Genomic DNA, 13,702 nt, shown 5'->3' on the forward strand with positions numbered 1-13,702 from the left:
TCTTCTGCTGCTGTAGCCCATCTGCTTCAAAGTTGGACGTGTTGTTGGTTCAGAGACGGTCTTCTGCAGACCTTGGTTGTAACCAGTGGTTATTTGAGTTACTGTTGCCTTTCTATCATCTTGAGCCAGTCTGGCCATTCTCCTCTGACCTCTGGCATCAACAAGGCATTTTCACCCAGAGAACTGCTGCTCACTGAATATTTTCTCTTTCACGGACCATCCTTTGTAAACCCTAGAGATGGTTGTGTGTGAAAATCCCAGTAGATCAGCAGTTTCTGAAATACTCAGACCAGCCTGTCTGGCACCAACAACCATGCCACGTTCAAAGTCACTTAAATCACATTTCTTCCCCATTCTGATGCTCGGTTTGAACTTCAGCAGGTCGTCTAGACCATGTCTACATGCCTAAATACATTGAGTTGCTGCCAGGTGATTGGCTGATGAGCTATTTGTGGTAACAAGCAGTTGAAGGGGTTAGCTGATTAATCGCTGAAAAGAAAATTAATTGACAACTGTTCTGATAATTAATTAATCCTTTAAGTAATTTTTTAAACAAAAAAAAAACTCAAACATTTGATGGTTCCAGGTTCTCACGTGTTTTACATTATAGTAAATTGAATATTTTGGGGTTTTGAACTGTTAGTCACACAGAACAAGACATTATTGACGGCATTGTGGGCTCTACAGTAGGATATCGTGATGGAGCATGAGTCACTGTTTTATGAGACTAAACCATAAATTAAGAATATAATAGGCTGATTAATATATGATGAAAATAATTGTTAATTGCAGCCCTAATCTCAGTTTCTTCTGAATGTTTTAGGTTTAACAAAGAATGACAGAGCCAAGCCCCACTGGAATAATCCCTGTGATATTGTGTAATTCTTAGTCCCAGCAGTTCATGAATGGCTTTACTTTTTTTTGGCCCTGAACCTGCGGCGATCTTGTCACCACAATATTTAGCAGGAATCCGCCCCGTGGAGCCTCTGGAGTTCATACACGACTCCTCAGCTGATTTCACCAGCTGCCTCTCCCTCAAGTTTTTTTTGTCTTGACCTTGACTTTCTCTAAGTACATGCTTACGTCTGTCGGATTGGCTGCCCTCCAGATACTGCTGATGTCTAACAGGCAGATGCCTTGGGAGTTCCAGCTGTGATCAAGATTTTATTGTCTCTGCTCTACAGGAGCTCTCACTCGTCTCTGAAAACCAATGAACCTCTAATCTACAGCAGAGCTCCCTGTGTTCTAACTACTTATTTATGTGCTGTTTATTTGGCACATTAGCATTCGTTTTTCATCCACCACCAGTTACACAGGTTACAAATTGATTACAAGTTGAGAGAAGAAAAACAACTTTATAAACCTTAACATAATGTGACTGGCTCTTAAAGACTTTTAAATTAAAGGTATAAACGTCTCAGAGGGTATTAGGTGGGCGTTTTAGGTTCAAGAGTCGGAGCTACATCTTGCTTTCCAGCCATCGAAGCATGAAATTGAATTTGTCCGTGGATAACTGCTGCCACCTAAAGGTCAGAGGGCTACCCATATGTGTATGTAGCTGAGGGTATCTGCAGATTTTATAAATAGATTAACTTGCTTCAGTGTAAACCATCGCTGTTTTTCAGACTGGCTTCAAACAAAAAGTCCACAATCATGAAAAACACACGTTTACCTCAGATTTGTTTAGAGAAGCACATGTAACCTGGAAGTACCTGGTGGATAAGTTGTCTCACGCTGCATGACTACCACTGAAGCATGAAATTGAAATTATTGATGGATACATTTTGACACCAAGAGGTCAGACAGCCACAATGAACTGCATGTATACCTGAGGCCGTTTTGGTAGCGGAGCAGACCTGCTTCTAAAACATTATAATTATATACTGTATAGCAGTATAAGGTACCTGTATTTATAATACATACAACAGCACACAAGGCATACAATCAAAAACTTTCAGTTTTTAATCACTTTAATTACAAAACTGTAATTATATTGTTAAGATTTTCGCTCTCGTGTGTACGACTATCCTCGTAGACAGTCCTCCATAGCTTGCAGCTCCTGTAATTCATAACAGTGAGGGCCACAGTGAAGGCAGAGGAGCTGTCTGACCTTGGGGATGACAGAGAGGGCCGGGCCTCTGGCACCACTGAGAGAGGGAGAGAAGAGAGACACAGCGCTGTTATTTCTACTAATAATGTCAGTCAAATATATAAAATACTAGGACACATTTACCATCAGACATTCAAAATGACATGCCCTGAAAATCTTCCCTCGCTGTCTGTACAACTCACTCACCCATTGAAGTGCAGCTGAGATAATTTGAAGAGTTGTCGACCCAATTCGATGCTGTCTTCTCCGTACTGGGAGCTGATAGCTGCAGCACTTTTCTCCAAACAGGAGGCTGCATTGTTCCAGTCACCTACAGGACCAGCAGAGAAGAAACAAAGCATTAAGAGGACTGCGATGGTCATGACTAAGAGCTAAAGGTCATCATGATTAATCTGACAATCCACAGAGTCTGACAGTTCTGTTACTGGCTTCTTGGCTTTGACTACATACCTAACGTAAACATGATTTAAGAATAGGAGCTGATTAGCACAACAACATGTAGCCGATCACCACTGTGTTTGTTCAGTAGCTTCTACTACTCTTATTTTCAAGTCTGCTACAGTACCAAGGTTTGGGAAAAGTGCAGGGTGGTTATTTCTGACCTAAAAATAAGCCTTCCAAAGCCACACTGCTGCTCGGGCAGATACTATTTACATTTTCTCATGTCTGCTAAAAGTCACACAAAGTTACAACTTAGTTTTATAATCATATTTAAAGTTTGCAAAGATGTTGCTTGATACAGTTTGTGTTACACTGTGTTCCTGTTACTGAAAAAAACAAAAACATTGCTATCACCAATGTGGTACATTGGTATGAAAAGTGAATCAGTTCTTCCTTAACCCTTTAGTAGTTTTGTCTGCTGTTTGTTAAAGTGCTCTGTTGAAGTATGTTAAGCCTAACAAAATACCAGCCAGACCTTTTTTTAGGCGGCAACCTTCCAGGGAGTTTCATTAACATGCTCAACCAATCAACTGAGTGGCCCGTTAAAGGTCCAGTGTGTTGGATTTAGCTGTATGTATTGGCAGAAATGGTTTATAATATTCATAACAGTGTTTTAATTAGTTTATAATCACCTGAAAATAAGAAGTGTGTGTTCGTTACCTTACAATAAGCCATTTCTGTTTAACATACAGAGTGGGTCCTCCTCCACGGAGTCCGACATGTTATTCTACAGTGGCCCAGAACAGACAAATAAAACACTGGCTCTAGACTGGGTCGTTCGCATAGCCGCCAAAGTTGTCCTACACACTTGGCACACGGGAAACGTTTAAGTTCTGCAACTTTGAAGCGTAGTAAAATTTTATATAAATAACTTTGTCATATTTGCTGAAACTTTCACTTTATCCTGACAGTAGTGCACGAAATCGATAATCTGTGTAAAATGTCACATTCCTCTGCCTCCACAAAAACCAATCAGAGCAGAGGAGTCTCTTTGTTTTTGTTCGACTATAACCAACATGGCCGCTGGGTCAGAAACTTTATCATTTCACAGCTAAACAGTACACTAAAATAGAACTGAAGTGAGAGACAGGCAATGCAGTAACAGAATCTTGATTCATAATTGATCAATGCTGCCTAGTTTGACAGTTTGACTGCAGTTCACGAGCAGCGATTGACATGATTGACAGCTGCGTTAGAGACTCCTCGGCTCTGATTATTTTTTGTTCAGGCACTGTGGATCCTTGCTAATGCCATTAGGAGCACTAGGAGTGGGCAGAGGAATATGAGTTTTTCACAGATTATCTGTTTCATGTACTTTTGTTAAGCTATAGTGACAGTTTCAGTAAATATGACTTATTAAATGAAGTTTTATGCAAGTTAGCAGCTGTGGCTTTAATGGTAAAAGTGCACCCTTACCACATGAAACAGTAGGGGTGTATTAACCACAGAGCTCATATGCAAATCCTCATGCATTATTAGTCTCACCCATCGTAGCATATGCTCTAGCTGTGGCATCTGCCAGCTCCCCTTGTAGAGGGTGTGTTTCTGCAAGGATCAGTTCAGACTGACTCTGGGTCCTTCTCAACAGTCTGAGAGCCTCATCTGAGGGAGCAAAAGAATAATATGGAGATGTAACAAAGACCTTCTGAATAAATTACAGTGATACATTACTGTATCTGCATTTTAATGTAGGTTTTCACAACCACCTGGCCTCTCTCTTTCCATGAAGTCCACAGCCTTCTCCAGGTTGACCCTGATCTCCTGCAGCTTGTGGCTCACTTCAGATAAAGGCATGCGACAGCCACAGGATGAACATATGAATTCTTTTCCTCTGTTCTCGCTGCTTTTCTGAAAATCACATGAATAATAATCAAATAGTTAAGATGGAACAGTTGTAATCTAAATCTCTAAAGAGGAATTTATTAATAAGTAATACAATTACTAATGCATTTTTGTATTAAAAATCGCCTACTTTAAGAGATCCTTTGCACTTGGAACACAGAAGTCCAGAGTGTGGACTGCCTCCAACACCCGACCACTGCTGTCTGCCCTCTGAACCCTCCTCCGCCTCCTCATCCTGCAGCTGCTGAACAGTGCAGGCTTCACACTGACACATGAAATAGTACTGCTCCTGCAGGACACGCTGGCGTTGTTGGGTGGCCATTCTACTGCTGTGAGGACCTAAGGGAGGATTGTGGTTGATAACAGCACAAGTTATAACTCACAAGAAGACAATTAACAATGAGACACTAATGTCAGTGGAGGGTGCTTTAAATGCTGCATCAGGATTGGCTGACAGACAAAATGAAACACACTACATTAACAAGACAAAGTTTAACATTTTCTTACCATAGCAGTGCAGGATCTCTTGTCCAGGAGTGATAACTTTGGCTGCTCGGACAGTCACAGTGACTCCACAGGCTGTATGTCTGCTCTTAGCTACACTCTCATTCAAGTCTGCAGACAGATCTGAACCAGGAGGATCAGCGCCAGCTCCAGTTCTGAACACCAAACTGGTGTTGGGACAGCAGGAGTGATTCAGAAGACTGAGAGTTGGAAATATTGCTGTAGCAATGCGGATTTCCCTACTGGACTGCACTGGTGTGTTTGCTGCTCCTGTGAAATGTAAGAACCAGAAAGTAAAGATCATTTTGCGACTCAAGAAAATTCATAGCTGAAGATGCATTTATTACAAAAGCATACATTCTTCTCAAGTGGACTGAACTGAAGTTTAAGCATGGATACAACTACAGCAGACCTTAATCAATTAGTCAATCACCAGAAAATGTATTGACAACAGTTTAGATGAACACTAGAATAAAATGACCCAAATTCACTCATCCTAATGTCTCAAATGTCTTAATTTTCTATGATAATAAACTGAATACATTTGAAATTCGGACACTCAAGACTAAACGAGGGAACTAACTGCTTTCATGTTTCTAACTTTGAGACAAAGTCATGATTTTCTATTGTGATAAAACTCAGTTTAAGGCAAACACTTGGGAGTCACCTGTATCTTGCAGCATGGTGATTGCCTGGGCGTTACACCTCAGCTGCATTAAGTGCCTCAGAACTGCACTTCCCAGCAGCCACAGCTCCGAGCTCCAAACTGCTGTACCTCCCTCCTCATCTGGTGATTGGCTGTTTGCCCTTAAGGGTCTACTAAGGTCCAAAGATGCAGGTGAAGGTCCTGCCTTGCTGAGCTTTTGGTAGAGAGTTGCTATGGTAACCGCACACAGGAAACGCACACTGAGGCTATGGCGATTCAGGTGGTGCTGTAAGTGAAACACGCTCGAGTAAGAGTCACCGTGGTATGAAGCAAAAGGAACGGGCTGATTTGAATGACGTGGACGGGAATCACTGGACTCTCTGTTGAGACAGCTCAGCTCTGGCTGCATGTGCTCGTCTCTGTTTGGATCCCTGGCCATTTGGATGTTTTTTAAACCCGCCTTTAGCGCTACCCTCAGGGCGAGCTGTGACATCACACCCATCACCATCAGATCTGCTGCCAGTGGACACTCCCAGCGGTGATGTTCCTCCCAGGCGTCTCGCTGACAGGAAGTTGAACAGTATTGGCTGTAGCTACACCTCTCACATGGCACAGGGCACAGTGTTTCAGTCAAACACCTGTGACAGCGCCTGTGCTCCACTCCAAGCAACACTCCCTTTTCTACATCCTGCCTTCCTCCCTTCCCTTTGACCTCCTCCATCCCTGGTATAAGCACACAGCTGTATGGCCTTTCATGAAGGATCACCTCCCCAGCTGCTATCCTCTCTGCAGCCACAAGGTGTCGCCCTTTCTCCGGGCTGAAGCCAACAGCAGCTTGAGGACAAATCCCAAATGTGAGAGGTTCCACAGATGCCCTTTTTACTTCATCTGGGTCTTTACATTTCTTTGAGGCAGGACTGTGATGATCCTCTTTTGCATTTTGACCTACAGAGAGGTGCTTGAGGCACTGTGTGCGACGGTCCTCTAGTTTATGCAAAAGATGAGAGGGATAGCCACTCTTTAGAGCTTTGTCAATGTCATCAAGGGATTCCTGAGGGGAAATACAAAGAAACACAGCAGTGTGAGCCACTAAAAAAGTAGAGATTATGAGAAAAACACAAAAATGACTGACATTTTAATATGTCATAAGTTTAAGTCAGCATTTTAGCTTCAAGACAAGAAAGATGAAGAAATAAGAATGCTAAGAAAGGAATGATAAAGCCATTTCTGTGGGACATTCACTGAGAAGTAGCCATTGTGGCATAAGCTGTGGCAGGAGCTTCATACTGATCCATTAAAACTTCAAAAGGCAACTGAATAGATGATTATCCTGCACACTTCAGATTTCATCTGCAGAGTCATTCAGCCCTACACAAGTACTATCAAACACACATAAAAGAATGTAATGTATCCGACTTGCTTCATTAGAGTCCAAGAAATTAAACAGTGAAACAAGGCTGAACCAATTAGCCAATCATCAGGTTGACAGTCTCCAATAAAATGAGACATTAAAGAAAATGAGTCCCTGACATCTACAATATCTCTTAATGATATTTCATCGGCTCCTGTAAAAAGTTGCTGCAGTGAAAACAGGCTAAATGACAGTGACACATACTGTATGTCCTGTCCTGTGGGGGAACAGCAGCTTCCTGACCACAATATCTGCAGACAGACCAGGGTCAGAGCTAAATGCTTGTCTTCCAATCATATAAACTGCATGTTAAGCATATGCGGATATTGTTTACATAGAATTACACATAATTAAACATAATAATTTTCTTCCTGCAGTGAAATGCTTTCCAATTCAATCACACAATGATGAGGCAATCTGTTAGGTGCCTACAGGCTCATTTTCAGACAACAAATAAGGACCAGATCTGGTTTAAACAGGTTTTTATGATACCACATGTCCGACACCAGCTCATGATTTAGTTGTTGAAGATGGTGCCATCTCACCTGGTAGTGCTGCAAATGGTAGAGCGCAGCAGAGCGGTTGGCATAACACAGAGACAGCTGCTCTGAACTTAGAGGAGCAAAACACATGCCCTGTCAATGGGAGACAGAGAAGCTGGATGTTAATGTGTATTAATTAGGACTTTAAGGAATTCTGCTACATAAATCCAGATGTGTTTTACCAACTGTTCTGAGAATATGAACAATTATTTTAAAACCAGTTTGCAGTGATATTATTGCCATCATTTTTTTTTTACATTACATTATAGCTACAGCCATAAGATAAAGGACTAGAGTGGTGTCCTTTTTCATAATCACTTCACCTGTGAATAGTGCAAAGCAGCTGCAGTGTAGTCTCTGGTCTTAAAGCTAGAGTTGCCCTTCTCCCTGCATTTGGCTGCTTGCTCTGTGTCCTTGTGTACAGAGTATCCTGCAGAGATGGACTGCAGCAAGTCCAGGTCATCTTGGCTGTAAAATACAAAAAGACAAATTACAGAGAAACCTTCTCTATGACCAGCAACTGAAATAGTGTTTAAATGTTCCCCAGAAGAAGCTGAGGTTTATTTTTTATATTCCTAGACTAGTTCTGGAAACCTGTGTTCATTTTAGCCAAGTATGCGGAAGTGGGTTCAAGTGAAAACAAGATGGCTGATCAAAAAGGTGTGCTTTAAATACTCAATGGACCTTTATTTAGATTATAAAGTGGTCTCAGGCTGATCAGATGCTGCACCCACGAGCACCAAACAAAAGTACGCTAAGCTAGCTACTCACGTTGTCAGAGATAGGGCACATTTGAAAACATCATCGACTTCAAGCAGGGATGTAAACTTGTCCTGTAGCTCGGAGTCGAGCCCAGTCCATTTCTGGGCAACATGATCCTGCCACTGGACGCACGGAAGATCCATCATGAACTACAAATAAACCACATGGCAACTGGAGGACAGTTTAGGGTTTGTTTTGGTGTCACGCCTGCTCGCTGCAGAGAACAAGCTAGCGTGGGTGAATGGAGAGTTTCCGAGTAGAACCTTCAAAATAAAAGCCGCACCGTTTAAACACATTGCTTTTCAATTAAAATCCGTCTCCAAATTTAAGGTTTGAGAAAGGTTACCTTTATTGTAACGCATTATCACGAAGCTTACAACAAAACTTTTCCTTCAGGCCGTAAAAATGTGCTTATTTGGAGGGTGAATTTTAATTTTCATAGGGTAGCGACTAAGTTATAGCTCACATTCCTGGGAATGTGTATCCTACTTGTTAAAAACATATCCAGAATGTTTCGTTCATGCATCATTAAACGTTACCTTACGTTTTTAAGTTAACTTTCATTTTGTCATCACGTCTGCCCTGAGAATGTCCACAATATCCTGATCGTATATACTTTATTTTGAAGTCACACCTTTCCCAAATCCGGTGTTTTTGCCGAATGTTACTAAAATATCGCTTGTTTCGTTTCTCTCGCGATAACTTCCGCACCTTTGCCGTGGCAGTATATATGAGCTAAAGTCTGCTGGATTTGAGAGCTACTTTAAACGGAGGCCATGAGTTTAAAACTCACACAAGGGGCAGTTGAAGTAAGTAAGAATATCGATATAAGCGAATTGCTGTTTTTTTCCTCTCTTGCCTCGATGTCTCGTCGCTTGTATTTAGCGACGTAGCTCTGCTAGCTGCAGCTGTTAGCACTGTCAGCTAATGAGGTTTGGTGCGTTTAGTGTCACAGCTGACTCTACAGAACCATAAACAGAGCACACTGTTTAAAGTTTAAACCTTGCTGTTGTTTGAAGCCTAATAGTAAGTTTATTTGATAATGAGGGGGGATAAATGTAGGCGTTTTCCTCATTTATTAAAAACGCAGAACAGTGCATTAGTTGTGTGGTTTGACTGAAATCTTGTCATACCAATTCCTCCCACTGTCCCAAACATATGGGGTCCAAATGAAAACAACAGAGCGGTCTGGTTATGTTCATAATGTTTACCTGCTAGGGGCGGCACCAAATAATTGCCACCTCATTAACCTCCAGTCAATGTTGGTCTGTAACTTTGCATTAGTGGCATGTTAATGTGATGGGACAGGATGGGGTCAGGCAGGGGATACTAACAAGTCCATCTGTGTTATTGTCTAGGCCCTGTTCAAAGGTGAAGAGGTGAACAATCCTGTGCTGCAGGTGCTGGTAAGTAAATTTAGGATTCCCCTTTGACCAACCAATACAGCTATATTGTATTTAAATATTCCCATCTATTAATCAAAGTCCGAAAGTTATAAATTAAGTTATCTATAAACAATGTGCCCCTACTTCTACCAGTGCAAAGCCCTGCAGTGCCAAGAGATGAGACTCACTCAGCTGATCCTGAATATTTCTCATAAACCAGTTCAGTGTTCTGCCCCAGAATCAGAGTCAACCATATTATAACACATCAGACTCAAAAATGCACACAAAGATAAATGCAATCTTTTGTGGCCATAAAACGACAGAACACTGAGGCAACTGATGTGATGTGAACTTCTGTAGAGACAGAGCTGCACTTCCTCACACAGTGGACAAAACTGAAATCTTCCTGAAGGAGTTTCAGTTTCAAACCCACGCCCACAGTTTGAAGGTGGTTTCAATAATGAAACACTACAGATTTATCTCCCTGCATTTCCTGTCTTTCTCTGGGCTTTTGCTCTTAAATAGATAATATGTAAAATAAAAAAAAAATAAGATGATTGTACAAAGAGCATTAGTATTGTTATTGTTAATATTACCTTTATCATTGTCCTGTGTACATGTGGTGGTTTGATTAATTAGCATGATGATCCTTAGACTTTAAACCTGGTGTTGTTTTGCTAATAAAATCCTTCCTTCCCTCTGTGTCTGTCAGAACATGCGTCAGATCATAAATGGCGATGCACCTCCCAGGTACCGGCTCATGATGAGTGATGGTCGGCACTCTCTGTCTTGTGAGTATCTTGGAGTAGCCAGAAAACTGTGGGTTCAGTCTGACAAAGTTGACTGACAAATATGTCACAAAATTATTTCACCACTGGAAAGATGGTCTTTTCATAAAATGAGGCTGTCCGTGCAGTAGAAAGACACAAATACTCTTGAAATTGGTGCCACATGACCAGAGAAAACAGAGAAAAAGGACTGTGGCATTTGCTTTTACTTAAGAAGTAGAATACTTACAACCACCAGAATGCATAGCTCCCTACCGGACCAATAAATACTCCCGCTTGTAGGTGACGTAATGTGAACTTGTCTGTTTGACACAATGGCAGCCAGCCAGTAATAAACAAGCTTGTGTATAAGTTAAACTGTTTGCTAAAACATCTGTCTGAAAACATTTAAGGCAAAAAATAGGCAACGCTGTAACAGAATCTTGGTTTATACTTCATGGCTGCTTAGTTTTACCGTTTGATCTCAGTTTTCAGCCCCCAGTTTCACTATGCAGGAAACAGGAAAGTGTCCACTTCCTGTTCATTAGCTTGCGCTGTTACAGCTAAACAGGGCACTGAAATATGTTTCTGAGGACATTTTTGGCAAGAAGTATGCAACACAGTAACAGAATTTTGGTTTATGTTCCATTAGCACCGCCTAGTCTTACTGTTTGATCAGTGTTTTGGTCTAAGTTTGAACAAGAGATAGAGAGTGTGTCTGTCCAGTCTGTAATCTGAGCAACAGCCCGAGAGCCAGTGAAACTTCCCTTCCAGCAAGCAGGGGGATCTGGGTGCTGCCAGTAAGATGGTGGGAAGTTTACTACAGTTCATTTACACATACTACCCACATTGTTATCATACAAAGCTCATTGAAAATTGGCGAAGTATCCCATTTAATCCAACAAGGGTAATATTATGAAGTACAAAAGCAGTGTTCAGCAACTTTGCACCTCAGAACATAACTAAGTAGCAGTGATAGATAAATCTGTTGACTTTTTTTTTAGATGTACATGAATATATTTGTATGTGTTTGTGTATGCAGCCTTCCTGCTGGCCACACAGTTAAACAATCTCCCAGAAGAGAACCTCCTGGTACCTAACTGTCTGTGCATGATAAAGAAAACCATCACCAACACGCTGTCAGATGGCAGGTATGTGTTTTCATTTGCGTGTCCTTCCTCCCTTCCCCCTTCTCTCTGTTTGTTTGCTGCATATAATCCCCTTATTTTTAAATTTCCCTCAGGCATGTGGTGATTGTGTTGGACATGGAGATATTGCAGTCAGCCGAGGAAACTGGAGGAAAGATTGGAAATCCCACTCCATATAATACAGATGGTACGGTTATTTTAAAATGCACATACATGAAGTTATGAACCATATCAAACAGCTTCTGCAGGTCCCTTATGGCGTTTGTTCAACTTGCAGGTAAGATGTCATCGTCACAGAAAATGGACTTGGGTACCTCTGTCCCGGCGCCCCCTCCGTCTGCGGCAGTACCTGGACCCTCCTATGCAAACACCAGCAGTGAGTGTCATATCAAAGATTTTCTATATGATTTCATGCTTCTGTGTGTATAATTATCTTGTCCTCTCAGGCGTTACACATAAATGCTGTCACAATTATCATTGTAGTTTTATTTCTGGTACTTCCGTCTTAGCAGCTTTTCCCACCAGAATCTCTGCAACATGCTTGTGTGTTGATCCTTGTTTATCCGTCACTTACATAGCAGAAATAGCTTTTCGTGCTGCTGACTTCTCATGCTCAGCAGCAGTAACTAAAGACAAATGTGATTAGCGTGAGCAGTTTCATACTTGGCAGCGAAGGAGAGGTAAATTCTGAGCATATTCTAGTTTTCCCAAACTAGAGCACAAATAGCAGGAAGTCTCCACTTTTTTATGAGAATATTCCACAGCCAGCAAATTGGATGAATGAAACTTATCTGTCAAGCACACACTTATTAATTGCTACACTGACATTCAAGATAGCAGGAATACACAACAGAAGAACGTTTGCTTTCCATGTACGAGTGAGCAGGATGAGGCTGATGCGGATTAAATATAACGCAAGACGGTGCAGAGTTTGGTGTAGCTATCACAGTTATTTAGGTTTAAAAAAATCTCTATTCTGTGTTTTTAAGCCAGCTGCAGAAATGGAGTATTGACAGTGGTAGCAAAAATATATGTGGATGCATTCCCCAGCCACTGCATGCAAAGCAGAGACACCTGAATAAATCATTTTTAAACACAACAAAACAATGCACCCAGAGGCCCTCGAGCCCTCTCTTCATGGATATTACATGTCATATGGATTGATACTACTCATTTGCTGTGCAGATTGGAGTAATTAAATACGTCACTTATATAAACAAGTTCTAATTTCCTCATTTAGCAAAGTTAAAGTATTGAGCGTTGGGGCTTTGCTCAACCTGAATGCAGTCGTGTTGAATAGGAGTCACGGAGGGTGTTCTGTATTCTGCAGTCATGCAGAAGAGCTCTCGAGATGTGGTGCTTATAGAGGCTCAAACCATATTTGTGGTTAATAATATGAAGTCAAGGAAGCAAGTAGAGATCATTTTAAGGAATAACTAATTCATCATCATAAGCCTCTCAGTTAAATGACAAATTATTGTGTCTGTATTGTGAACAGCTCCCTGCTTCTCTGACTTCATTCTTCCAGGCAAGGCAGCTTTATTTGTATAGCACATTTCACACACTAGTGCTTTACAGAGCAATAAAATGTAAAACATGATAAGGGATACAGATTTATTATAAAAGAATAAAGAGAAGAGAAATATATAAATTAATTACTAAATGATTTACATTAAAAAAACATTTAAAAATAGCATAGGTGCAGACAAGGTGCAGTTTTACATCTCAACATAATAGTAATAATTAGACAGTCATTATCAGGTGTATTACACTGTGGCAGGAACTGAATGACAGCTTCAGCATTACAGAACATTTTAGGAGTTAGATTGCTGTTACTTCTGGCCTAGTTATTTTAGAGAGTATCTGAATAATTTGACAAGCTCTCACCAACAGAGGGAGCCATGTACCCTTTGAGGAAATGGTGCTGATGAATGATTTGCAGTCCTCTCACTGGCTTCTCTCCTCAGTACTGTTGTTCTGCGGCCATAATTTGGGACCAACAGAGTCTTTGTTGTTCAGTTTCAATCTCATTTACCATACCACTCTTAAACCAGCACTATGGACTGAAAGTAAGTCCTGGTTTTCAGTCCTTTGATATTCATAGGACTTCTGTGTTCAAAGGCTGTATTCTGAGCGTGAATTAA

General features: G+C 41.1%; 2 protein-coding genes across 2 annotated transcripts in view; one reads left to right on the forward strand and one right to left on the reverse strand.

Annotated features, from left to right (window-relative positions):
• Positions 1-1,939: 1,939 nt before the first annotated feature.
• Positions 1,940-8,490, reverse strand: smyd4 (SET and MYND domain containing 4). Its single transcript, XM_033637886.2, has 10 exons — positions 8,268-8,490; positions 7,820-7,964; positions 7,500-7,589; positions 5,565-6,594; positions 4,901-5,167; positions 4,524-4,732; positions 4,258-4,399; positions 4,037-4,153; positions 2,297-2,420; positions 1,940-2,147 (listed from the first exon to the last, which is right to left on the reverse strand). The coding sequence occupies exons 1-10, from the start codon at positions 8,402-8,404 to the stop codon at positions 2,024-2,026; spliced, it is 2,385 nt and encodes a 794-aa protein (XP_033493777.2). The 5' UTR covers positions 8,405-8,490; the 3' UTR covers positions 1,940-2,023.
• Positions 8,491-8,943: 453 nt separating this feature from the next.
• Positions 8,944-13,702, forward strand: part of LOC117246829 (replication protein A 70 kDa DNA-binding subunit-like) — a 57,358-nt gene continuing 52,599 nt past the window's right edge. Inside the window, exons 1-6 of the mRNA XM_033610815.2 lie at positions 8,944-9,067; positions 9,617-9,664; positions 10,356-10,434; positions 11,453-11,561; positions 11,654-11,745; positions 11,836-11,934. Of these exons, the coding sequence (XP_033466706.1) occupies positions 9,035-9,067; positions 9,617-9,664; positions 10,356-10,434; positions 11,453-11,561; positions 11,654-11,745; positions 11,836-11,934 (460 nt within the window). The 5' untranslated portion in view covers positions 8,944-9,034. The remainder of the gene's footprint in view (positions 9,068-9,616; positions 9,665-10,355; positions 10,435-11,452; positions 11,562-11,653; positions 11,746-11,835; positions 11,935-13,702) is intronic.

This window comes from Epinephelus lanceolatus, chromosome 11 (genome assembly GCF_041903045.1).
Source record: "Epinephelus lanceolatus isolate andai-2023 chromosome 11, ASM4190304v1, whole genome shotgun sequence".
Lineage (NCBI taxonomy): Eukaryota > Metazoa > Chordata > Actinopteri > Perciformes > Serranidae > Epinephelus > Epinephelus lanceolatus.